Source organism: Zea mays, chromosome 5 (assembly GCF_902167145.1).
Source record: "Zea mays cultivar B73 chromosome 5, Zm-B73-REFERENCE-NAM-5.0, whole genome shotgun sequence".
Classification (NCBI taxonomy): Eukaryota; Viridiplantae; Streptophyta; class Magnoliopsida; order Poales; family Poaceae; genus Zea; species Zea mays.
This window is the reverse complement of record NC_050100.1, coordinates 141,382,910-141,409,294: the sequence shown is the minus strand read 5'-3', so window position 1 is coordinate 141,409,294 and position 26,385 is coordinate 141,382,910. Positions and strand designations below refer to the sequence as shown.

Below are 26,385 nucleotides of genomic sequence, written 5' to 3'. Positions count from 1 at the left end.
GGAGGATTTAGATTTAACCTTATTTTTGCCGTCCTTTGCCATGAGGCACTTGTGGCCGACGTTGGGGAAGAGAAGCCCCTTGGTGACGGCGATGTTGGCGGCGTCCTCGTCGTCGGAGGAGTCGCTAGAGCTTTCGTCGGAGTCCCACTCTCGACAAACATGGGCATCGCCGCCCTTCTTCTTGTAGTACCTCTTCTTCTCCTTTCTTCTCCCCTTCTTGTCGTCGCCTCGGTCACTGTCACTTGATATAGGACATTTAGCAATAAAATGACCGGGCTTACCACATTTGTAGCAAACCTTCTTGGAGCGGGACTTGTAGTCTTTCCCCCTCCTTTGCTTGAGGATTTGGCGGAAGCTCTTGATGACGAGCGCCATTTCCTCATTGTCGAGCTTGGAGGCGTCTATTGGTTGTCGACTTGGTGTAGCCTCCTCCTTCTTTTCCTCCGTCGCCTTGAATGCGACGGGTTGAGCTTCGGATGTGGTGGGTTCGTCAAGCTCGTTGATCTTTCTCGAGCCTTCGATCATGCACTCAAAACTTACAAAATGCCCGATAACTTCCTCGGGGGTCATTTTAGTATATCTAGGATTACCACGAATTAATTGAACTTGAGTAGGGTTAAGGAAAATAAGAGATCTTAGAATAACCTTAACCATTTCATGGTCATCCCACTTTACGCTCCCGAGGTTGCGCACTTGGTTCACCAAAGTCTTGAGCCGGTTGTACATGTGTTGTGGCTCTTCCCCTTTGCGAAGCCGGAACCGACCGAGCTCCCCCTCGATCGTTTCCCGCTTGGTGATCTTTGTTAGCTCGTCTCCCTCGTGCGCGGTTTTGAGCACATCCCAAACCTCCTTGGCGCTCTTCAACCCTTGCACTTTGTTATACTCCTCTCTACTTAGAGAGGCGAGGAGTATTGTTGTCGCTTGAGAGTTGAAGTGCTCGATTTGGGCCACCTCATCCTCATTATAATCCTTATCCCCTACAGACGGTACCTGTGCACCAAACTCAACAACATCCCATATACTTTTGTGGAGTTAGGTTAGATGAAATCGCATTAAATCACTCCACCTAGCATAATCTTCACCATCAAAAGTTGGTGGTTTGCCTAATGGGACGGAAAGTAAAGGTGCATGTTTAGAAATGCGAGGATAGTGTAGGGGGATCTTACTAAACTTCTTACGCTCTTGGCGTTTAGACGTTACGGAGGGCGCATCGGAGTCGGAGGTTGATGTTGATGAAGTGTCGGTCTCGTAGTAGACTACTTTCCTCATCCTCTTTTGCTTGTCCCCACTCCGGTGCGGTTTGTGGGAAGAAGATCTTTCCTTCTTCTCTTTGTGGTGAGAAGAAGATTTCTTCTCCTTCCCTTTGTTGGAGGAGCTCTTCTTCTTCTCCCTCCTTTTGGTGCGGGACTCTTCCGATGAAGTGCTCCCGTGGCTTGTAGTGGGCTTTTCGCCGGTCTCCATCTCCTTCTTGGCGTGATCTCCCGACATCACTTCGAGCGGTTAGGCTCTAATGAAGCACCGGGTTCTGATACCAATTGATAGTCGCCTAGAGGGGGGGGTGAATAGGGCGAAACTGAAATTTACAAATATAAACACAACTACAAGCCGGGTTAGCGTTAGAAATAAAATCGAGTCCGCGAGAGAGGGCGCAAAACAAATCGCAAGCGAATAAGTAAGTGAGACACGCGGATTTGTTTTACCGAGGTTCGGTTCTTGCAAACCTACTCCCCGTTGAGGAGGCCACAAAGGCCGGGTTTCTTTCAACCCTTCCCTCTCTCAAACGGTCCCTCGGACCGAGTGAGCTTCTCTTCTCAAATCAAAGCCGGGAACAAAACTTCCCCGCAAGGGCCACCACACAATTGGTGCCTCTTGCCTTGATTACAATGGAATTTTGATCTCAAGAACAAGTGAGAAAGAAAAGAAGCAATCCAAGCGCAAGAGCTCAAAAGAACACAAGCAAATCACTCTCACTAGTCACTATGGCGTTGTGTGGAATTTGGAGAGGATTTGATCTCTTTGGTGTGTCTAGAATTGAATGCTAGAGCTCTTGTAGTAGTTGGGAAGTGGAAAACTTGGATGCAATGAATGGTGGGGTGGTTGGGGTATTTATAGCCCCAACCACCAAAAGTGGCCGTTGGGAGGCTGTCTGTTCGATGGCGCACCGGACAGTCCGGTGCACACCGGACATGTCCGGTGCCCCCGCCACGTCATCACTGCCGTTGAATTCTGACCGTTGGAGCTTCTGACTTGTGGGCCCGCCTAGATGTCCGGTGCACACCGGACAGGTACTGTTTGCTGTCCGGTGTGCCAGTATGGGCGCGCCTGACTTCTGCGTGCGCTGCGCGCGCATTTAATGCGCCGCAGGTAGCCGTTGGCGCCGACTAGCCGTTGCTCTGGAGTCGCACCGGACAGTCCGGTGCACACCGGACAGTCCGGTGAATTATAGCGGACTAGCCATTGGAGTTTCTCGAAGCTGGCGAGTTCCTGAGGCTGATCTTCCTTGGCGCACCGGACACTGTCCGGTGTACACCGGACAGTCCGGTGAATTATAGCGCGAGTGCCTCTGGAAGATCCCGAAGGTGGCGAGTTTGGAGTTGGAGTCCTCTGGTGCACCGGACATGTCCGGTGGTGCACCGGACACTGTCCGGTGGCACACCGGACAGTCCGGTGTGCCCGACCAGAGGTGCCTTCGGTTGGCCCTTTGCTCTTTTGTTGAATCCAACACTTGATCTTTTTATTGGCTGAGTGTGAACCTTTTACACCTGAATAATCTATACACTTGGGCAAACTAGTTAGTCCAATTATTTGTGTTGGGCAATTCAACCACCAAAATTAATTAGGGACTAGGTGTAAGCCTAATTCCCTTTCAGGCTCCTTTCAGTATAGTTTCTCGGACACTCTAATTCATGCACACATATCCTATTTTTGAACCATATTATTCTCTGGTCATCCTCCATGAAATCTGGACATTTTCCTTTTTCCATTATTATTTTAATCTCTTGTATGTTGGCATCACTCTTATGACCTTTTCGAATATTTTGCTCTAACGTGGGCTCCACTTATACTGTAACTCCCTCTGTGAGTAACTTTCCCAAATTAAGCCTGTCAAATTCCTCTACCAACTTTTCAGGCATCTGAGACACAATGGCCATATGAGATTGGGATTTTCGACTCAAGGCATCTGCCACCAGATTCGCCTTGCCCGGGTAGTAATGAATCTCCAAGTCGTAGTCCTTGATGAGTTCCAACCAACGACGTTGCCTAAAGTTTAGTTCCTTTTGGGTAAATATGTATTTCAGGCTCTTATGGTCTATATAAATTTGACACTTGGTCCCCATTATATAATGTCTCCAAATCTTGAGGGCATGCACTATGGTAGCCAGTTCTAGGTCATGAGTGGGGTAGTTGAGCTCGTGTTTCCTCAACTGGTAATACGCGTAGGCAATGACATGTCCTTCTTGCATAAGAACACAACCCAGTCCATGACGAGATGAATCACAATAAACATCAAAACCCTTCTATAGATCTAGCATTACTAGCACTAGGGGTGACATCAATCTCAACTTCAGCTGAGTGAAACTATCCTGGCAGGCCGGAGTCCACTTAAATTCCTTCTCCTTCTCTAACTGCGAGGTCATTGGCTTCACTATTTTGGAGAACCCCTCGATGAAATGCTGGTAATATCACGTGAGTCCCAAGAAACTCCTGAATTTCAGTAACCGATTCAGGTATCTTCCATCCCACTATTTCCTTTACTTTGGCTATCTACTGTGATTCCTCCATTGGAGATGATATGCCCAAGAAAAGGTATTTTATCTAAGCAGAACTCACACTTGCTAAATTTGGTGTAGAGCTGGTTATCCCTCAACTTCTGCAATACTAGTCGAAGATGTTCCTCATGTTCTCCATCATTCTTGGAATAATTTAGAATGTCGTCGATGAATACCATGACAAACTTATCAAGATATTCCATGAACACCTTATTCATCAGATTCAAGAAGTAGGTTGGTGCATTAGTCAAGACAAACGACATGACCGTTAATTCATATAGCCCATTGGGTAGAGAAAGTCGTCTTGGGAATATCAGAAGGCCTAATCTTCATCTGATGATAACCGGACCTCAGGTCAATCTTGGAAAAGACTCTGGCATCTCTTATTTGGTTGAACCGATCCTCAATACGTGGTAAGGGGTACTTTTTTATGTTTACATCATTGAGAGACTGGTAATCCACACACATCCTCTGGGAACCATCTTTCTTCTGAACAAATAGGACAGACGCTCCTGAAGGCAAAGAACTAGGATGAATATACCCCGAATCATGTAGCACTTTTATGTGTTTCTTAAGATCTTTTAATTCTTCTACATACATTCTATAGGGTCTTTTGGAAATGGGGGCGGTTCCATGTAAGAGATCAATGACAAACTCCACATCTCTATCTAGCAGCATTCTGAGCAACTCTTATGGGAAAAACATCTGGAAAATCCCTGACAACTCAGATATGGTCGCCCACAAATTTACCTTCTAGTAGATAGACAACGAGTTTAGTGGATGGGGATAGGATAACTACAACCTCAAATCTATCGCTGTCCATGCTAGTAAGCTCTACAGTCCCTCTAGCATAATGTATCACTGCATCCCACTATGTTAACCAGTTCATACCAAGAATCAAGTCTATGCTACTTTCTTCCAATACTATAGGCATGGCCCAAAATTGCTTTCCCATGATTGTTAGTCTATTTTGGGGCTCATAAAATTTGCTTCATAAGGACCTTTAGGTGTGATGACTACCATGGGTTTACTCATAGTCATAAAGGGTAGATCATGTGTGTTAACATAGCGACCAAAGATGAATGAATGCAAGGCTCCTGAATCAAATAGTATAGATGCTAGGATGGAATTAACAAGGAACGTATCGATGACGATGTGGGAACCATCGGCAGTAGCTTCAGCACTGATCTGATTAACCCTGGCAATATTGTATCCCCTTTGGTTGCTAGATGGAGCCTAATCCTATTTATTAGGATTTTTGCCTCGAGCTGGAGTGGTGTATGCAATCTTTTTGGGACAAGCATTGGCATAGTGACCGGCTTCACCACACTTGAAGCACGTCCTAGTTGATGGGGTAGCAGGGTTGACTGCTTTTGGCTGGGTGCAAGCTGGGGTAGCTTGGCGAGCTTGCGGTGTTTGGGTTGTGGTTTGTGGTGTTTGTGTAGTAGGGCATAGATAGATATGACTGTTGCCCACCACATAAGCGAACTGGGGTTCCTTGTGGTGGAGCATAGCGAGGGCGGCTGCTGCTTCCTACTTGACTGTGAGTGATAGCCTTCCTCTTCATCTCGGCGCCAAACGTTGACTCGGAGACGACACCTAGATCTCATCGAACTCATCGTAGTAATCTTCCTCCGATGGTTCCTGCTCTTCACCTATGAGGGGAGGGGGTTATAGCAAGAGTGAGCTCACATACGTTCATTGCTCAGCAAGTATGAGGAATAATGTGCATGAGCTCACTTACAGTGGGGGCTCATATGAAGTGTAAGACTTGTCAGCAAATAATGGTTAAGGCTGAGCATTGCTTTTAATAAGTTGGTCACAATTTATTAGCAATTACTAAGTGTAAGTAGATACCAACCCAATTAAATAATGGATCACAATTAATAATAAATCCCACAATGCGATGCAAATGAGAGGTTAAGTTTAATTCCATATATTACTCATGTGAGGGTCCGAGCCGCTCATGACCATGAGCACGACTGATATATCAGTTTTACACTCTGCAGAGGTGGCACTTCTTTACCCACAAGTCGTGATCCCTTTTTTGCCTCGTGTTGGGCAAACCCTTAAACACTACCAAGGTGAGTAGGCAAGGGCTCACTACGAGGCCTTTACAAAGTTCCACTAGCTTGAGAAACCTGCTACGGTTTCAGGACGAATGAAGCATATGCCTTTTCCCATGGTCTGTAACCCTATCACAGTAATTACAACTAGCACTATACTCTACAACGACGCTTAACCACTTGCCCCTTTCGGGAAAGGATTAACCCACACTAGTTTCCCTAATTAATTAGCTAAGATCAGAGCCATATAGTTCTTGTGGTTGCACTATTGTCTCGGGTGGTCGCTCCATGTTCCAATTAACAAAAATGATCTTATCATGTAACATAATAAAGGCAACAATAATAAATCATAATGGAACATGAGCGTGAATCATAAGTAACATTAACCCTAAAACCAGGTAGAGAAATAGCAAGACTACCCAATAATTCATCTATATGCAAGGTGTGGGGTAGACAAAACTAGGGTACCCTATTAGGTCCGATCGAATTAACCTAAGCATGTCATAGTGATTAACATGAACATTATTAGGTAAAGAATGTGATCAAGGGCACGACTTGCCTTTCTGCGAGCTCCTGCTCAGATTCCTCAACATGCGGTGCTTCGGGCTCCTCGGATGCTGGCTCGTCTACTCACAACAATACCAAAAAAGAACATATAGGCAAAAATTAACATCACACCAAGCAATAAAACAATTTTATAATAGTATTCTATGCATCACAATGAATCCATAGGTCTGTAACCCGAGTGATCACGGATCAATGACCCTTGCTCAACCATGCCATCCACGAATCTATGCCACCCAAACCCGATCAATCATCCCCGATTAAAATACCCGAAGGGTGTTTAGGGATCTAATCCCCACCATCGATCCCAAGATCCACGGTACCTGGTCATCCCTCTATCTCTCTCGACCAGGTTGCAGCGGCGCGCCCTACCACGGCGGTGGGCCCTCACCAGAGAAGCCCTGGTGACACCCAATGCTCCCAAACCATCTACTACTACGGCTATGCAATGAAGGAGTCAAAACAAATTGATTCCAAAGCTACTTACTTACGATGGTGACACGACATTCTCCGCCCATGAGAAGAGGTGGCTTCGTAGTGCTCAACAATCTCCGGTGAGCAATTCACCAAACCCCGATGACTCTCATGCCCGATGCTTGCCCGCGCACGATCCACGTTCGCTGACGAACCTCCCCACCCCTCCTTGGCCACTAGGCGACAATGGACGCGAGGCGTGGGCACAACGGCTTCGTCTAGCATTCTTATGGCATTGCGCCAAGGAAACACGAGTTAAGTTATGGTGTGTCCTTGCTTTCTCTTACGCGCGAGGGTCCCGAAGGTAGCACACGCTTCTTATAGCCTGGACCCAGGGGATTCACGGGTCACTAGCTGGTGGCAGTTGTTACGTAGCCGGGAGATACGGTGAGATAGTTGAAACTACCTCGATGTTCACGACTTCGAGAAGATCTATAGGAATGTCTGATGACTGAGCACACACGACAGCGGTTCAGCGACTATAGTTTTGCGTGACGGATACATACCCTAGAGCACGGGCCCCGCGTCGCAGTGACTCAACGAAGAGAGGTGTGCGCGGAGGACGTCTAACAAGCGGGTCCCGCCTGTCGACGCCGACTTTCCAGACTGGGCTGGTGCCCCAGTTAAGAGGGCCAGCGTGGGGTTTCGGCCCAAGCTAAGAATTCCCTTTTTCTGTTTTTATTTTTTCTTTCTTTTTCCTATTAGAGATTTGATCTCAAATTTCAAATATAAAGTGAATTCTAAATTTCAATCAAATGCAACGCAACAAAGAATATCCAGCATGAGAAGAAAATAATTTTGTTTTTACCATTTCTAAATTAATTTAATTTATAAAACATGATGTTTGCACACATGCTAAACAAGAAACTTGCACATAACTAATATTCTCTTTCCTCTTTTAAAACTCTAGAAATTGGGTATTACAATAATTCTTCAAAACTTAGAAATACTTTTGAAAATTCCATTCTTATACTTTTGGCCAAGTGCAAATGAATTTGAAAAGTCTTTATCAAAAAGATTTGCAAAACTCAACCATATGGTGCAAATGTGGTCCAAAATGTCAAATCATTCAAAAACACTGATATTCACTTAGAACTCCTTTCATTCCAATAAGTTATGACCACTTGACTGAATTACAAAGTAGTTACAATTTTATACTTCCTATTTATTTTGGTATGTGTTGGCATCAATCATCAAAAGGGAGGAGATTGAAAGGGAAATGGCCTAATTTTGGTGTTTGATGACCATCACAACCTTTCAGACTAACTAGTTTGCCTAGTCTTTGATTCACAGGTTCATAAGGTCAACAATTTAGTTTTTGAGTCAGAATCAGTTCAAAACCAACCAAAAGGGGGTAAAACTTGAATAGAGAGTCTAGTTCTACCCATAGGAACCTATTTAACTCATGCAAAGATGTTGGATAGCCAGTTTCAACAAAACACTATTTTGGAGCCAATTTGAGCTAAAAAGAATGTGAGTTGAAGGATTTGAAACAACCAAGTTCCATGACTTAGACTAGTTGGAAAGCTACTAGATATGTTTGTCTAAGTCATAGGAATACCCTCAAGTACAACCAAACTCATTTGAAGAAGATATATCAAAGTTTGCAAAAATTGGTCTGTGTTCTAGGCTTCTAGCGCATAGGACCAGTCCGGTGGCATATCGAACCGAGTGGGCAGGAGGGCTAGAACAGGACTTCAACTGAAGATTGTGTGTGACCAGTCTAGTGTACAAGGACCTAGTCTAGAGCACTGTTAGACCGAAGTTCCAAAGAGCTTGTAAAATTGACAGTTTGGAGCTGGGGCGTCGGACCGGTCCGGTTGTGCACCAGACCATCTGACAAGGTTCAACGGTCGACTGACAATCTCCTACGACTCCTTGCTCTAACTGGATCAGATGGTCCAGTGGTGCATTGGACCGACACTATAGGCGGTCCGGTGCACCCGCAGAAAGTGCTTTTCAGCCTATTTCTTTCCAATGGCTATATGGGTGGTTGGAGGATATAAATACCCCCAACCAGCACATGGAAGGCACAAGAGCTACTCCAATAAACTATACATCAAGTGCAACACCTCTCACACATTTAAAGCCATATATGCATCGCATCCGATCGATTTAAGCTTGAGAGACTTAGCAGCTTGTTCATTTGAGTGCTGCAAGTTCTTGTGATCTTGATTTGAGTTTTCACTCTCACTCTCACCCCATTCTCATTGTTGTAAAGTGAAGCAAGAGACTCTGTTCTTTGTGTGGTGGTCCTTGCGGGACTTGTTGTCCATAAGAAGTGAAAGAAAACTCAACCGATCTCTATGACCATTTAAGGGAGGGAAATGATTGAAAGAGGCTTGTCCTTAGTGGACTCCTCAATAGTGAAGTACATCCTTCAGGAGTGGAACCCCGGGAAACAAATCGCACGTATTCATTGCGTCGACCTTTTCTTTGTGATTTGGTTCTTCCTCTTCCCTCTCTCTCTTGTTCTCTTGCTTGTGATTGATTTCATATCATTTTGAGTTGGCTCCCAAAGTAATTCTGCAATCAATTGAACAACTCTAGCAAGAAGAACACCTCTCCCTCACACCGATTGACTTTATACTTGTTCTAACACTAACCTAGGATTGAAGTTTGTGTTTAAGGTTGTAAATTTTAGGTTTTGCCTATTCACCCCCCTCTAGGTGACTTTCAAGACTGCATTAGGGTAGCATGGCGCTTACCTTGGAAAACCCTTTGGGAAGGGGTGGCAATACGCTAAGAGGATGAGAAGCACCTACTGCTTAGTGAATGAATGGCTTCCTTGCTATTCATGAGCTTATCTGTTACAATATATAGCCCCATGGGTGATAAGAACTTTGTAATTTAATTACATTACCATGTAATATATTACTTATTTCCTGTAACATGCATATTCCTATTTACATGTTTGTTTTCTTCACGGCTGAATACTTCCTCTCTGGAGACCCTTCGACCAAAATAGCACTTCGTAACTTAATTACATTACCATGTAATATATTACTTATTTCTTGTAACATGCATATTCCTATTTACATGTTTGTTTTCTTCACGGCTAAATACTTCCTCTCCGGAGCCCCTTCGGCCAAAATAGTAACCTAGGCCCACCAAAGATTTGGTGCCAACACATGCCCCTAGTTTTTGGTAAAACTATTTATACCAAAACTATCAAATCCGTCGTAGCGATGCGTTTGTCAGGGGTGTCACATCTTAGTTTATCAAGGTGTTACCTCCTTTTGTATTATGGGGCATCAATGTTTCACCGACCTTCTCTCCTCCGTTTTGGTGACAAGTTGACACTGGAATATACACTGACCGTCCACTCCTTTTGGCAAAATCTTACCTTCCTTCCCCGGTGGCTCTTCCTTCCGGTTATTGACAATGTCTCCCACGTGCTCTTCTTCCTTCCATCACTAAAAAATATCGATGGGGGTCTAAGACCGGTAGTGTTGGGACCATGCTTCGTCGCCGAAGGTCCTGCAAAAAGAAATAGCTTCAGCTGAAGCTGCTTGAACATGATGCCGAAGATACCGTTCACGAAGCTTCGGAACTACAACATATCTGAAGACGAAGGATCGAACCGACTTAAAGATAAAATGACCTTTTAGCCTTCAATGGTCTGAGTCATTGTTGTAAACTTTTATGAGGGGCATAATTGTAATTCTTCATGAGCTGTGTCATGTGCCTATAAATAGTGAACAATATTCCTTTACTGTTCACGCATTCCTGTAATTGCTAATGCATCACTCGGGAATTATTGCTTGTCAAGGCAAAGGTATAAATGTGACTAATCGTTGTGTTCAAATATCTAAAAATCATATAGTGATATACGTGAATGATGTTATTTAATTTCGATGTATTAATCTCTAATGTTTCATGTTGTTCCTTAATTTGTATTAACTCTGTAAGTTTAATTACGAAGGTGAAACCTTCATAATATTATGTCTGCGACCTTCGTCCGAAGCTCATTTGATCCTTGTGGAGATAATGCTTCGACGGACGAAGGGCATTGATATTTAACATTTTGTGTTGCCTTGTTCTTAATTCATAGCATTTGAGAGCAAGTCCCCAACATTGGCGCCCACCTCCGGTGAACTCACTTCCACTTTTTTGAGCTGATGGCTTCATCCAACATTCAAGCTGGAGCTGCTTCGGCTCTGAAGCTGGTATTCCCGATAACAGGCGGTTCATGCTCAGAGCCAGCCAACAAGAAACAGAAGAAGGAGGCACAGAGAAGGGTACAGCATGTCGGGGTGCAAGGACCCTTCATCAAGTCAAGATGGTCTCACATTCCAATTATCTTCTCTCAAGAGGATCTTCAACTCAAGGATTACCCGCACAACGACGCTATGGTTATCTCTTGTGTGATCAAAGGATTCTTGGTCCATAATGTTTTGGTTGATACAGGCAGCGCAGCTGATATTATATTTGCTAAGGCCTTCAGACAAATGCAAGAGCCCGAAGACAAAATTCATGATGCCACGCATCCCCTTTGTGGCTTCGGAGGAAAGCAGATTTTCGCACTCGGCAAAATCACAATGCCAGTGACCTTCGGATTTATCAACAACACAAGGACTGAACAAGTTGTGTTTGATATTGTTGATATGGAATACCCTTACAATGCAATCATTGGTCGAGGCACTCTCAATGCCTTCGAAGCAATTCTTCATCCAGCTTATCTTTGCATGAAGATACCTTCGAACCAAGGGCCCATTGCTATTTATGGAAGTCAGGAAGCTGCCAGAAGGGCCGAAGGAAATTGGACAGACTCAAAAGCAATCCATAATATAGATGGAGCTGAAGCTTGTGAGCAATACAAGTTCAGAAGGGAAAAAGCTGCTTCGGCTGATCAGCCGAAGCCCATGCTCTTATGTGAGGACATAGCAGAGCAGAAGGTGTTATTGGGATCTCAACTGTCCGAAGAACAAGAGAAAACCTTGATAAGGTTTTTGTTCAACAACAAAGATGTTTTTGCTTGGTCAGCTAATGATCTTTGCGGGGTTAACAGGGATGTTATTGAGCACTCGCTCAATGTTGATCCATCCTTCAGGCCAAGAAAGCAAAGGCTTCGAAAGATGTCTGATGACAAGGCCGAAGGTGCTCGGAACGAAGTGAAAAGACTCCTCAGTGCCGGAGTTATCAGAGAAGTAAAATATCCAGAATGGTTGGCTAACACTGTTATGGTAAAGAAGGCCAATGGTAAAAGGAGAATGTGTATCGATTTTACTGATCTCAACAAGGCCTGTCCGAAGGACGAGTTTCCATTGCCAAGGATAGATTCCTTAGTCGATGCAGCAGCTTCATCAGAGCTTATGAGTCTGCTGGATTGCTATTCAGGCTATCACCAAATCTGGATGAAGAAGGAGGATGAACCGAAAACCAGCTTCATAACCCCCAGTGGAACATATTGTTACCTTCGGATGCCTGAGGGGCTTAAGAATGCTGGAGGAAGTTTTAGCAGAATGACAGCGAAGGTCCTCCATTCTCAGATAGGCAGGAATGTGCTAACTTATGTTGATGATATCATTGTAAAAAGCACGAAGCAAGATAATCATATTGCTGATCTACAGGAGACCTTCGCTAATTTTAGACAGGCTGGTTTAAAGCTGAATCCGGAAAAATGTGTCTTCGGAGTGAAGAAGGGGAAATTTCTTGGTTGCCTAGTTTCAACAAAGGGAATTGAGGCTAATCCAAGCAAAATCGAAGCTATACTTCGAATGGAACCACCAAGTACAAAGAAGGGGGCTCAAAGATTGACAGGAAGGCTGGCATCTCTCAACAGATTCATATCTAGATCAGCAGAAAGAAATTTACCATTTTTCGAAGTGCTGAAGTCAGCCGAAGTTTTTCAATGGGGACCAGTCCAGCAGAGAGCCTTCGAAGAACTGAAGCAATATTTGATAGATCTAACAACACTAACTCCACCAACGCCAGGGGCTCCTTTGTTATTATATGTGGCAGCTTCGCACTCAGCGGTAAGTGCAGCACTTGTCCAGGAGAAGCTTGAAAGCCAAGTCAAGAAGCAGGCCCCAATATATTTTGTATCCGAAGTTCTTAGTTTATCAAAGAAAAATTATACAGAATTGGAGAAAGTACTGTATGCTGTTTTGATGGCCTCCAGGAAGCTTCGGCATTATTTTCAAGCTTACAACATAATTGTTCCTTCTTCACAACCTTTGAAGGATATTATGAGAAACCGAGAAGCTACTGGAAGGATTGGAAAATGGGCTGCAGAGCTCAATGAATTTTGTATTGATTATGTCCACAGATCTTCGATTCAGTCCCAAGCGTTGGCAGACTTCATTGCTGACTGGACACCAGGGGCTCAGGAGGAAGAAATGAATAAAGATGCCGAAGCATGGACAGTGTTTTGCGATGGGTCTTGGGGAACCTTCGGAGCAGGAGCAGCTGCTGTGTTGGTTTCACCTTCCAAAGTTAAAACTTGTTATGCGGCAAGACTTGATTTCAGTTGTACAAACAATATTGCTGAATACGAAGCTCTGCTCTTGGGTCTTCGGAAGTTAAAGGCAATGGGGATCAGAAGGGCCATTCTTAAAACTGATTCCCAAGTTATTTCTGGTCATGTTGACAAGAGCTATAAAGCAAGAGATCCGAAGCTTGAAAAGTATCTAGATACAGTCCGAAGGATCGAGGCTTCCTTTGAAGGATTCTCTGTTAAAAATATTCCTCGTGGAGAAAATGAATATGCTGATTTATTGGCCAAGTCAGCAGCATAGGGGCTGCCTTTACCTTCGGAAGTATTTTTTGAAACAATAAAAGCACCTTCGGTCGAGCTTCTTGAAAGAGCGATCCTCAATATATCCCCTGTCTATAGTGAAGATTGGAGAACTGAAATCATCTCTTTTCTTCAGGGTAATTTTCTTTCAGACGACGAAGCTTACAACAAAAGAATAGAAGCAAGAGCTCGACCATATGTCATAATAGAAGGGGAGCTATACAAGTGTGGGGTCTGTTCCCCATTGCTCAAGTGTTTATCCAGATCTGAAGGTATAGAATTAATGAAGGAAATACACGCAAGCATGTGTGGATCTCACATTGGATCTAGGCCTTTGCTTGGGAAAGTTTTTCGTCAAGGATTTTATTGGCCAAAAGCAGCTTCGGATGCAGCGGATTTAGTCCAAAAGTGCAAAGGTTGTCAGAAATGTGCAAGAGATAAAAAACAACCTTCGTCTTTAACTCAATTAATACAACCCACTTGGCCGTTGCAAAGGTGGGGCCTTGATTTACTAGGTCCATTACCACCAGCACAAGGAAACTTAAGATATGTTGTAGTGGCAGTGGAATATTTTTCCAAGTGGATTGAGGCAAAGCCGCTAGCCACAATAACTTCGGTTACTGTTCAAAAGTTTTTCTGGCAAAATATTGTTTGTCGCTTCGGAGTGCCGATGGTCATTACTGTGGATAATGGGACACAGTTTGATTCTGAAGCTTTTAGAGAATTTTGTGATCAAATTGGCACGAAGATCCATTTTGCATCAGTTCGACATCCGGATTCAAACAGACTTGTCGAATGAGCTAACGGGATCATAATGACAGGAATAATGAAGTCAATCTTCAATCAGCCCAGGGGAAAGTGGCTAGACGAGTTAATCAAGGTGGTGTGGAGCCATAACACAACCATGTCAAGATCAACAGGCTTTACACCTTTCAAACTATTGTTTGGGGATGAAGCAATAACCCCGGAAGAGGCCAAAGCAGGATCAATAAGAACGGTAACTTCGGCAGAAGGTGAAGACGAAGCTGATTGCTCCGTGGAAAAAGATGCTATAGAAGGGATCAGACTTCAGGCTGTGGAAAACATCAATAAATATCAAGCCGAAACAATAAAATGGCGAGACAGAAAGGTTAAGCTGAAGAACATTGAACCAGGACATCTGGTGCTTCGAAGAGTAGCTAACCCTGAGACAGTTGGCAAATTACAGCTGAAGTGGGAAGGACCTTTTTTGGTAGTATCTTCGTCAAGACCCGGTTCCTATAGATTGAAGGATATGGACGGCAACGACATCGACATCCCTAGGTCATGGAATGCGGATGAGCTTCGACGATATTATGTTTAATTTGATGTAATTTTTTCTATTTCTTTTTTGTGGCACCCTTTTCCTTTCCAAAGGGGGAGAAAGGTTTTTAATGGGGCCACAACTTGTAATTTTTCTTTCCTTATTTCGGTTCTATAAAAGTGATATCCCCCAAAAAATGTAAATGTAAAATGCCAAGGGAAAAGAAAATAAAGCAGGGAGAAGCTCAAAAGTCGTTCCTAAGGGAATGCAGAGCTTACAGCGAAAAGTCAACGCTGATTCCGCTGAAAGTAAAAGGCGAAGAAGCTCCTAAGGGAGGCTTACAACAAAAAGTCAACGCTGATTCCGCTGAAAGTAAAAGGCGAAGAAGCTCCTAAGGGAGGCTTACAGCGAAAAGTCAACGCTGATACACTGAAAAGTAAACGATGAAGCTGAAAAGTGAAAAGATTTGGATCATTCTCAATATTCATCTCCACAATACATTTCATCATGTCATTTGCATTCATAAACATTCATTTAGACATATATAGAATCATCATCACATCACACATTCGGCAATGAGGAGAGACTTCGAAAAAGGAAAACTTTTTATGCTTCGTTATGTACGAAAAGAAGGGAAGGTGTTTTTCGCTTTCGGCTCAAAAAAGAAGTTTCGTCCACAACAAAGCAGATTGTACACAGATAGCGGAAACAAAATATATTACAAGGTATGTACAAATTTACATGAGTTTTTCCATAATAATATTACAAAAGTCTTTCCAGAATTTTTGCAGGAAAGAATATTGCAGTAATTATCAAGCTTCAACTTTGTCATGCTTCAGCTTCGTTATACTTCAGCTTCCTTATACTTCAGCTTCGTCATCCTACGAATATTAAAGAACAGAATAAGAAAGGTGCAAATTTCAAGGAGAAGGTAAAGGTAACAAATATAAGCTTCTTACCGGCTTAAGATGACTTCGAGCTTCGTCACCCGCCATTTTCCGCCCACCATTTACCCAAATCTGGGTCATAAATCTATTTCCGATACTTCGAGCTAGGCTTGGAATATCTATCAGATCTGATGATGATAAGCTGAAGTTAGGCCTATTAACAATCTTTCCATGCGTGCAGCCAGCCTTCAGAAAAGCGGTAGCTGTGCCCCGAGAAGCTACCAGGGCGCAGAAGTCAGCATGGCCACCAATAACTTCATCAAGAGCGTCAACCTCGCCTTCAATATATTCTAATGTGCTGGGCAAGTTTTCAGCTGAAGGTGTAAATTTTTCAGAGCTGGCTCCAATAGAATGAAACACATCCTTCAGCCGCTGCACGCATCGGCTGCCGAAGCTTAGACATTTCTCTTGAAGCTCCTTCAAGGATTTTTGCAAATTTGAATTCTTTTCCATCTCAGTTTTAAGACTTGCTTCAAGCCGTTTCTTCTCCTGCTCAGATTTTTCTAGTTGTTTGAGCAATTCATCCTTTAAACTGTTATTTTCGGCTTGGACCTCAGCCAAGGAGCCTTCCATAGACTGAATAACAAAGTCTTTCTTCTCTAATGCACCTTCATGTTCCTTAGTCATCATTTCAAGGTCCTGGATGGTGAAGTCCTTCTTTTTCAGAACAGCTTCGTAATCTTCAACTTTTTCTTCCAAATCTTTGATGATAGTTTTGGTCTTCTCTTCTTCGAGATCTTGTTGCATTTTTAGAACCTTACTCAATAGTATACTCTTCCAAAACAATCTTCGTCAGTAAATGACCTAAAACATAAATAAAACAATAATAATAAAATTTGTTACCTTAAAATTAGCATAAAGCAGGCTTCCGGCGATATGGTGTCGTTGATATCTGCAGAGGTCAGCTTCTAGTTTCGGTAGGCCAACGCTTTTGGAGAGGGTTCTAACAACTTTGGCCTCGGTGCAGTTCCGAAGGCATCTTAACTTCCCTTCGTTGACCCCACCAAATAGCGTAGCCCCTGGCTTATACCCGCAAGATATGGCATATTTTTTCAACTCTTCCTTTTCGGCAAATGATAACTCTTGTCCAAGCAAGTCTTGAAAGTTAAAACTTTCTTCTTCTAAAGTGTCATCGATCTGCTCCTTTCCCTTTCCAGTTGCAGTGGTTACCGCAGCCACAACAGCTTCTTCCTCAGCCATTTTCAGGAGAATATTGTCAATAACTTCAAGGGTAGTTTCCAGATTCGAACCTTCCGTGGTCCTAGCTTCGGCCCCAGCAGCTTCGACGTCGCCGGTTTCAGCTTCGGTGGTCTCCACTCTGGAAGCTTCGGCTGCGGCGCCTTTGGCTTCAGCGGTCTCGACAAAAGCAATTTTCGACACTGTCGCCGGTGGCGGTGTCTGATGAATCACATCTGCTATTTGAATAATTCTTCGTTTTTTCGGCAGTACAGGACTTTCTTCTGCCGAAGCTGCTTTGTCCCTCTGAAAAAACTTCGTCAGTTCCGGCGCCAGCGGACTTAGCTTGACAGGCAAGGGTTCAGACATTACCTTCATAATCTCTTCTACTTCGGCAGCAGAAGGCGTTGCAGGAGTGTCTTCTTCTCGAACCAACGTTTTTTGTTCTGGAGATGCAGTTTTCCTTTTTCTTGCAGCGGCCACCTTCGGCTCAGGGCTCAACTTTTTAGGACTCAGCTTTTCAGAAATCTCCTTTTTCTTTTTTGTCACTTTGGTGCTCTCTTCGTCAACAGCACTGGCAATTCTTTTTCTCTTCGGGCCGCCAGCATCTCCGCCCAGTCGCCCATAATCAGGGTATTCAAAGCCTATAGCATCAAGTACTCTGTTTAGCCTTCGTTTCGGCCGGGTGCCGAAGGCTGCTGTCATCAATTGGTCCTCTTTTTTAGAGTAATTTCTAAGAATTTCAGTACTCATTATTTCGATTGTTTCGAGCCATTCTTGGCAAGGTGCCTTGAAATATTTCTTGAATTTATAATGATAGGGCAGTCGGATAAGCTCCCCCTCTTTCTTCTCTCCTTTAAGCTTCGGCATAGCCCATTCCTTCATGGTAGGAAATACTTTGAAAGCCAGAAATTCTTGCACTAAATCCCTAGTGCCAATGTGCTCCGCAATAATTCTGAATTCAGCCAACGCCGTTTGGGTTGGACCGTCTGGTGTCATGCGACACTGGGGTCGGGTTTCTCCGATGATTAGTTCAAGCGGGCTCTGTACAAGCTTCTCCTTGTCGTCATCAATTTTGACGTAGAACCATTCCGATTTTTAGCCTGCCGGCCACTTGCTTCGATAGCTGATCACAGGAAATTTTGTAGTTTTCCGATATGCAAAGTTGTAACAACCAAAATTTTCATGTAGCCCATCCTTTCTGGCCTTAGTTTGGTAGTGTAGCTCGTGTACTCGGCAGAAACCTTCGGCAAATGGCTCCACTGCTTGGCTTCAGAGAGCCCAAATATAAACACTAAGCCTAACAATAGCGTTAGGAGTTAGCTAGTGAAAATAGATCCCAAATTTCTTCAGCACATCGGCAATCATCCTATTTAAAGGAAATCTCAGACCAGCTTTGAGGAAACTCTTAAAAATCACTATTTCATCTTTTTGTGGCTTCGGGGTAATCTCTTCTCCACCAAAGCGAATCATCTTCTTCTCATCTTCGCTGAAGTAGCCCGACTTCACCATCTTTGGGAAATCAGCCTTCGAGATAGTCGACTTTCCGAACTCCAGGTGACTAGGCTTGCTCGGTACTGCGATATTGTAATCATCGTCAGTATCAGCCTCCTCAATATCTGCTTGTTCTGCTTCAGCAGCAGGGATGTCTTCTGATGTCATCAATCCAGATCGCTTCATTGCTTCAGAGATAGGAACAGTTTCCGCACCTTCGGCTTCGTCTCCCTCGCGCTCAACTCTAGCAGTAGAGCGCACTCTGGCCATTTAATTTTGAATTTCTTGAAAAATTTCTTGGAAAATAATAGCCTTCTCTTCCGAAGCTATTCTTCTGACGAAGCAAATTCTAAATTGGAGCTTCGTTTGAATGCGAAAGTTAAGCTTCGGCTATGGTTGAAAATTTTGATAGCAAAACAGTGCAATAGCAATGAATGATGTGGTAACTTCACACCTACCCGTCTGTTTATATAGTGTTGCAGGTAAGAAGGTGATTCGTCAGGATTTTTACACCAGGCAAACAGTTGCTCGCACCCGCTGAACGGTGGGTCGCAAAAACCAGAACAGTGAACGCGCATGGTGGGACCGCTGCACGCTTGAAAGCTGTATCGTTTCTCGACAACGAGCTCTGGGAAGGTGTTTTTCGGACCTTCGGCTTCCTGAAGCCTAAGAGACTTTTTTCACGGGTCAAGCTCGTTACGAAAAACGATCTAGCACCGTGAAGGGGCTACTGTTGGGACCATGCTTCGTCGCCGAAGATCCTGCAAAAAGAAACAGCTACAGCTGAAGCTGCTTGAACATGATGCCGAAGATACCGTTCACGAAGCTTCGGAACTACAGCATATCCGAAGACGAAGGATCGAACCGACTTAAAGATAAAATGACCTTTTAGCCTTCAATGGTCTGAGTCATTGTTGTAAACTTTTATGAGGGGCATAATTGTAATTCTTCATGAGCTGTGTCCTGTGCCTATAAATAGTGAACAGTATTCCTTTACTGTTCACGCATTCCTGTAATTGCTAACGCATCACTCGGGAATTATTGCTTGTCAAGGCAAAGGTATAAATGTGCCTAATCGTTGTGTTCAAATATCTAAAAATCATATAGTGATATACGTGAATGATGTTATTTAATTTCGATGTATTAATCTCTAATGTTTCATGTTTTATCTTAATTTGTATTAACTCTGTAAGTTTAATTACGAAGGTGAAACCTTCGTAATATTATGTCTGTGACCTTCGTCCGAAGCTCATTTGATCCTTGTGGAGATGATGCTTCGACGGACGAAGGGCATTGATATTTAACATTTTGTGTTGCCTTGTTCTTAATTCATAGCATTTGAGAGCAAGTCCCCAACAGGTAGCTTTGACGAAACCAAACCCTCTATAGGGTTGGCTTTTGGCACACATGTCCTCCATGATAATGTTGTCGATCCCATTTCATCCCTAGTATGAGTCTTCAACTCTCTTATTCTTCACAACCAAGAAGTCTCACCACATCATTATTCTGATGTTTCCATGAAGTAGGCCCATTGGAGCAACGTGAGTGACACTATTAGTGGCATTGTCATAAGTGGCAGTGGCAGCATCACTCACCATCCAATGTGGGGCAATAACACTCAGCAATAGCAACAAGAAAACATTTCATGAATCATTAGCCAAGTTACTTATTCAAAATAATTACTATTGTATCTTATCATTTTGCGCAAATAAAGAATGAACAAAATTTCAGATCGAGTGTGAGTCACCCACGGATAAAAAAACATGCACCCATATCTGAGAAACTTCGAGTTGGGTGTGGATGCACCTATAGGTCAAAATTTTTACTCATACCCCCACTAGTTAGGTCAATATTTTTGGGTGCTAATACTCCCCTGACGAGCAACGCCGACATGTGGTCAGGTCAGCGAAAAACCAAAGCGATGTCGGACCGCAACGTAGATTGTGTTTAGTTCCCCTGACTAAAGTCTAGTCCATATCACATTGGATGTTTAAATATCAAATATGAGTATTCAATATATTATAATTACAAAACTAATTACAAAGCTGAGGACTAAACGATGAGACAAATTTATTAAAACTAATCAATCTATGATTAGCGAATGTTTATAGTAGCATCACAAGTGCGAATTATGGGCTAATTAGATTTAATAGGCTGATATTACTGTTTTGTATTTATATATAATTAATTTTATAATTAGACTATATTTAATATTTTTAAATAGCATTCAAACATATAATTTGACGATACTAGAATTCAAGCATCTTCATGAGTCCCAAATAGGGCCCTATTTTAAAATAAAAGTCTCTAACATTAAAAATTGCTTCAACAGATATCCTATTTTAAAAATAATTATCAAATAATTTTGAGACTCAGTCTCTCATATCGTCACATATACTAGAGCTATATCCTTGTTTTGTAAACTATTTTTAACCATAAAGTTTATAAAAACATGATCTACTTTTTAATGACATAATATAGGACTCAACTATTGAAGGTATAGATATTTTTTGTAGCTTCAAACACTTCAAATCATATTATATCTTGATTTTTAGGATTAAATATAGGATTTTTTATTAGAGATGCTATGAAATCAAGCACCCGGACAGGCGGGGACCAAAGGCCTTCCCCAGCCGGCCAGCCCCAGCACCTAGGCCAGGCTGGCGATGTCCCCTTTGCGCGGCGCTGCCCTGCACTCTGGCTGCACATGCCTCGCACTTAGCGCACCAGTCCACCACGACCCACGTCCTCCGCACACCCACGTGACAGCCTTCCTGCACATGCCAGTGGTCCCCGCGCAACCCACGGCCCCAGCGGCAGTGTGACGTGCTCACCCGGCGGCCACCCTGCGCATTGGAAAAAGAAATTGACCTAGGCCCGAAACTACCCCCAGCCCCTCATTGTGGTCCTCCCTCCGTGCAGGAGGTCCTGCCGGCGGGTCCGCCAAACACAGCGTTACGGTGGACCCACATGTCATCCATGGTGCGTAGCTTGCAGGCGGGTTCTAATTTCTAAATTACAGTCAGACGCGCAGCAACGTCGTGGGTCGTGCTCGTGCAGCTCTAGGCTTTTTTTGAGGAAGCGGTAAGCGCGGAGGGAGGACGGGAGAGAGAGATAGGCGTGCCTTCGTCGTCCGTGCCGGTGCGTGGCGTGGTGGCCGTGCCGACCGTCCGTCCACCCCCTCTCCTCTTCCCGGCGCCGGCGACAGCGGGAGGGACTCCCTGGGAGGAATGGCCGTGGTGAGGGCTCCGCTCGGCGCGGTGGCGGTGGCCGCTCTCGTCGTCGCCATCTTCATGCCGGCCGCCGCAGCGGCGCAGGCACCGGCGCCCGCGCCCACCAGCGACGGTACGCTGCCTCTCTCTCTTTCTCTCTCCTCGCCCTTCCTTTTTTGTGCAATCACATTGCGATCTGGACCGTGGGCCGCCCGCAATCGTGTTATGTTCATTCCCCCATTGTAACAAAAACCCCCGGTGTCTGCCTCCTGCATTGCCGTAGAATTTAGATCCCCATGTCTGGACTCTGGACGTTAATCACAGTCACAACAGTGCGAATCTCCTGCGGCAGTACTGGTCATGGTGCGTTAATTTTAGCGAAAATATAAAATTAACGCGAACAGTTTAGGCCCCGGAGGAACTGACACGCTTTCTAAAAAGCACAAAGGGGCTGGAGTCGTCCACAACTCCACATGCCGTCATTCAATTAAATTCTTTCTGTTTGAACACATAACTCCAATGCGATTTTTTATTATATGAAAAATCGATACTAATATTTCTACAATTTTTGGAGAACATCTCTTGTGAAGATTGTTCACATCTGGACCAACTGCTCTCAGGTATGCACATAGTCTGTCGCGTCTGGCAGTAATGAATTTGGTGGTTTGCAGTCTGTAGAAATGTTAGATTGTGGCTATGACCGTCTCCTTGCATTTATGTTCTAATATAATAGGACTATGTCAACTAGCACTGCTCTCCTTTTTCATGGAATGCCTCTTTATGTTTTGTCTGTTGCACAAACAAACTATCACATTGTCACAAGGAACAGGTTGTGATTCCAAAATATAAGACACTTTGGCCAAAAACTACAGATCTAGAAAAGCCAAACCGTCTTGTAGTTTGGAATGGACGGAGTATATCTGATGTGAGATGAAAAATGTAGTCCTCTATTGATCTAGGCTGTATGTTGTAGTTGTTGTCCACTTGTCCTTGATAGACAAAGAGATAGTCCTCTTTGGTGCCGTTATAAAGGAGAGATGGTCCTCTGTTAATCCTTTTGCGGTCCTAGATAGATTCATACAGGTCATTTTCTTGCGCACGTTCAGCCAGCGTCCATTTCCCTACCATTGTTTATAGTGTCAATTAGTTGCGCAGTAGTTTTCCATCCATATTGGTACCTTCCCTTGGCAGGCATGCCTTGCCTAGGATGATGGGGGGTTTTCTTTGCCTGAAAATGACTGCAAAATTTCCAATGCTTTGCTGTGCGTATGAGTGATTTCAAGAATGTGACACTTGTAGCTATTTCTGAAAACCACCTCTGATTGCTCAGACACGACAAATTGGTTGGTCTATGTGGGAACTGTCATATACTATTGGTTTTCATGATGTTACTAGAAATAAGAGCGGGTAGAAGAACACCCCTGGTATTCACACCTTCCTTTGGCTAGTCTTCCCAAATTATTTAATGTGCCAACTGCCGTGTACTATTAGAGTATTAGTTTTCATGAGGTAATTAGAAATGGGAAGAGCGACTGGTGGTTGTGCCATTTGTACAGAGTACGTTAAAGGAGCCATCTCTGTCAGTCGTGATAAATTCTTTTACCAGTTTCAAGCATGAAAAATCGTCAGTCAGCTCTCAATAACTTGTCACTTGTGTGCATAAATATGGGCGCAACTGATTTGTGGTCATCAGGGTTGGACAGTTTTAAATTACCACACACCTTGTTGAACAGTGTATACTGTATAGCGGTTTCCCTCTCAAGCAGCCATTTCAAAACTTGAATAAGGATAAGGTACTCGTCGTAACTGTATCGCTATCTTTATCTTTATAAGAGATACTTGGATATGCACCAAAATGCATGTACATAACATACCACATATGACAGTAAATAATGCATGCAGTTGTTTACCTCTCGTACAGCACAGGAATCTTTCTCTTGATGGCGTTCTCTTGTGATTGATTCCCCGCAGGCACATCAATCGACCTGGGGATCGCGTACATCCTTATGCTGGTGGCCCTGGTGCTCACCTACCTGATCCACCCGCTGGACGCGTCCTCCCCCTACAAGCTCTTTTAATCTCTGCTCCTTTTCGTTTGGTCATGCGGTTATGGGTGCTATAGGAATTTTAGGTGCGCGAGATGTTTAGGTGAGGTTGGGAGGTTTAGAATGATGATGATTGCAATCATTTGATCTTGGTATGTATCCAAGGCTCCAAGCCGTTGGTGTTCTGATTGGTTTGTAATTGTATCGGATTCCATTATCTTTGTGCTCAGTCCCTGATTTGCTCCTGCTGAAGGATTCTGTTTCGTCTGGTGCCGTTCGGTGTATGTGCTCTGCTCTGCTCTGATTGCCGTTGCAAGTTGCTCAGCAGGCATGTGAAGAGGGGGTAGGTGTGCCGGGCACAGCTGACTCGATGGTAGTTTCATAGTGGTCCTATTCCCCTGTTCGTTTATTCTTTTTTGACATGCTTGCTGGTAAACGACGAAATGCAAGGAACACGGGAAGTTCGTCCTTCCCGCCACGCATACATATTTCATATTTAATGTCCTTGGAAATGTTTAGGCTCACTCTAACAAATCCTCTTGGCCCTTTGTTGGGTTATTCTCATCCATATGGGTTTGAGGGATTAAGAGAAATTTTTAACTTGTTATGAATTTAAACTTACTCAATCACCTCTAATTCATACGGATTGAGATTAAAACGAACATGTCCTTAGAAGTCCCTCAACTAGATATATGGAGACATTAGGTGGATTAGGCCTCAGACAACTCTATAGATCCTCATATTTTGTACATAGGGACAAGAACCTCTATATATAGGCTACGTTTGAATACACTAGAGTTAATAGTTAACTGCTAAAATTAGCTGAAGACATTTAAACAATCTAGCTAATAGTTCAACTATTATCTATTTTTAACAAATTAGTTAATAGTTACCTAGCAAATTCTATTAAAATTTTTTGGCCAACTAACTATTAGCTATAGTGCATTTAAACACCCCCATAGTGGGAGCGCTATGCCCCTCCTATATGTTAATTAACATGTTTTTAACTTTAATTGAACGTCATGACATGATAATAATATGTATTATGGTATTGCAAACATTGCATGACTTTTTAAAGTAAAAAAATGATAAATATGTGTTAATTAATTGAGTTATAGCGTAGAGAGGAATTGTTGCAGACGAACTATATGTACGTGAGAGTTCTTTAGGGGAGGTAGTAAAATATATTATAAAGTATATATAAGGGGAGTTGTATTGGGAGAATTGTTGGAGAGCCTATTAAATTGCAAACATGATTTGATATTTAAAATGACCCTCAATATTTATCTTACAAGCACAATAATCGTAATATCTATGCATTCACTTTCCAATTTTGATCATATACCATAATATCTAAATTTGAATGGAAACTTCTTGAAGGAATGTGGACGTCCAAGAGAGGAGGGTGAATTAAGATAACTATTTTTTTTCTCAAATTTAGGTCTCGAATTTTAGCTCTTAAACAAAATTTATGGGATAACAACGAAAGTTTGTGTAACTAAGGTTTTATCTAAGTATTGCTATATCTACCGCAAAAGGAGTTCAACAACCTAGGTTCCAGCCTTACCTACTAGCGTGTAACTAAGTTAGGAAAGTTAAATTACACAACCAAAGAAAGCAATGTAAACATGAAAGCTTAAGTAAGATATAGATGCAAACTCTCGTTGACGTGATGGCATTTTTATTGAGGTATCAAGAACCACTCAAGCTTCTTACAAATCTTCGTTGGTGTCCCTATATAAAGGGAAGCCCATATGAAGGCCAAGCACATGGTCACGTAACTCCGTAGTTAGTCGTGGGCCTTCTCTGCGCAAGTGGTGCTCTTCTTTCGGCCTTAATCAGATGCTTCCAACTGTCTTCACTATTGAGCTTCCTGGCTAAAACATCATGTACCCCGTTCTCTCTAGTATACAGTGGTGGTCACATCACAAACATAGTTACTATTATTTTACAAGATACAACCGCTTCTGATGCAACTACACTGAGATGAACAAGTGTCGATAGATTACAATGGTGCGCGCAAGCACCAACGGGTTGAGGCTGTCTAACCTCACTCTAATAATCTAGGCATAACCTAAAGCAAAAACTAAATAATAGTCTAACTAACCTAAGCACTTCGCAAAGCACCTATGCTACTCACTTAGTGATCATTGAGCACTTGGGTGTCTAAGTGCTAAAGGAATGAAGCCTCAACTTCTTTAAAATTTACAATGTATATGAGCTCCCACACTTAAAAATGCCTAGTTGGGTTGGTATTTATAGCTTCCACACTGAAAAAGAGTAATTAGGAGCATGTAGACTTTTCTATGTTGCAACGAACATGTCCAATGTACCATCGAATACATACGATGATGTCCATGTTAGTTAGCCATTAGAAACTAGTCGTTGCCAACTGTTGAAAAACTACTCGTTGCCTCTAGGTATCCGGTGTTCCACTAGTACTCACATCATACATGTCTGTTGTCTTGTACTTGGCTCGGTTGCATTTCCAACCTCTCTAAGTGCCACATCTAGTGCAAAGCCCGATGCTTCATTGGATATGTCATGCATCCTTTAACTCCTAAGGCCATGTTTTATGTGTACCGTGTCTAGTGTACATTAGAAGGGTAGGTGCAC

At 43.2% G+C, this 26,385-nt stretch overlaps 1 protein-coding gene across 2 annotated transcripts; it reads left to right on the top strand.

Annotated features, from left to right (window-relative positions):
• The first annotated feature begins 21,547 nt into the window (after window positions 1–21,547).
• Window positions 21,548–23,984, top strand: LOC100303848 (AGP16). 2 transcript variants are annotated; one of them, NM_001165467.2, is made up of 3 exons: window positions 21,556–21,857; window positions 23,418–23,517; window positions 23,696–23,954. In NM_001165467.2, exons 1-2 carry the CDS (start codon window positions 21,743–21,745, stop codon window positions 23,504–23,506), a joined length of 204 nt encoding a protein of 67 aa, NP_001158939.1. In that variant the 5' UTR covers window positions 21,556–21,742; the 3' UTR covers window positions 23,507–23,517; window positions 23,696–23,954. The 2 variants fall into 2 exon arrangements, with proteins under 2 accessions (NP_001167672.1, NP_001158939.1); NM_001174201.2 differs by lacking the exon at window positions 23,418–23,517 and having other exon boundaries at window positions 21,548–21,857; window positions 23,696–23,984.
• The last annotated feature ends 2,401 nt before the right edge of the window (window positions 23,985–26,385 follow it).

Coding starts and splice junctions, on each gene's coding strand:
- LOC100303848 (NM_001174201.2), top strand. CDS start 21,743: ATGGCCGTGGTGAGGGCTCCGCTCGGCGCGGTGGCGGTGGCCGCTCTC. Junction 21,858..23,695: donor GCCCGCGCCCACCAGCGACG/GTACGCTGCCTC, acceptor GATTCCCCGCAG/GCACATCAATCGACCTGGGG.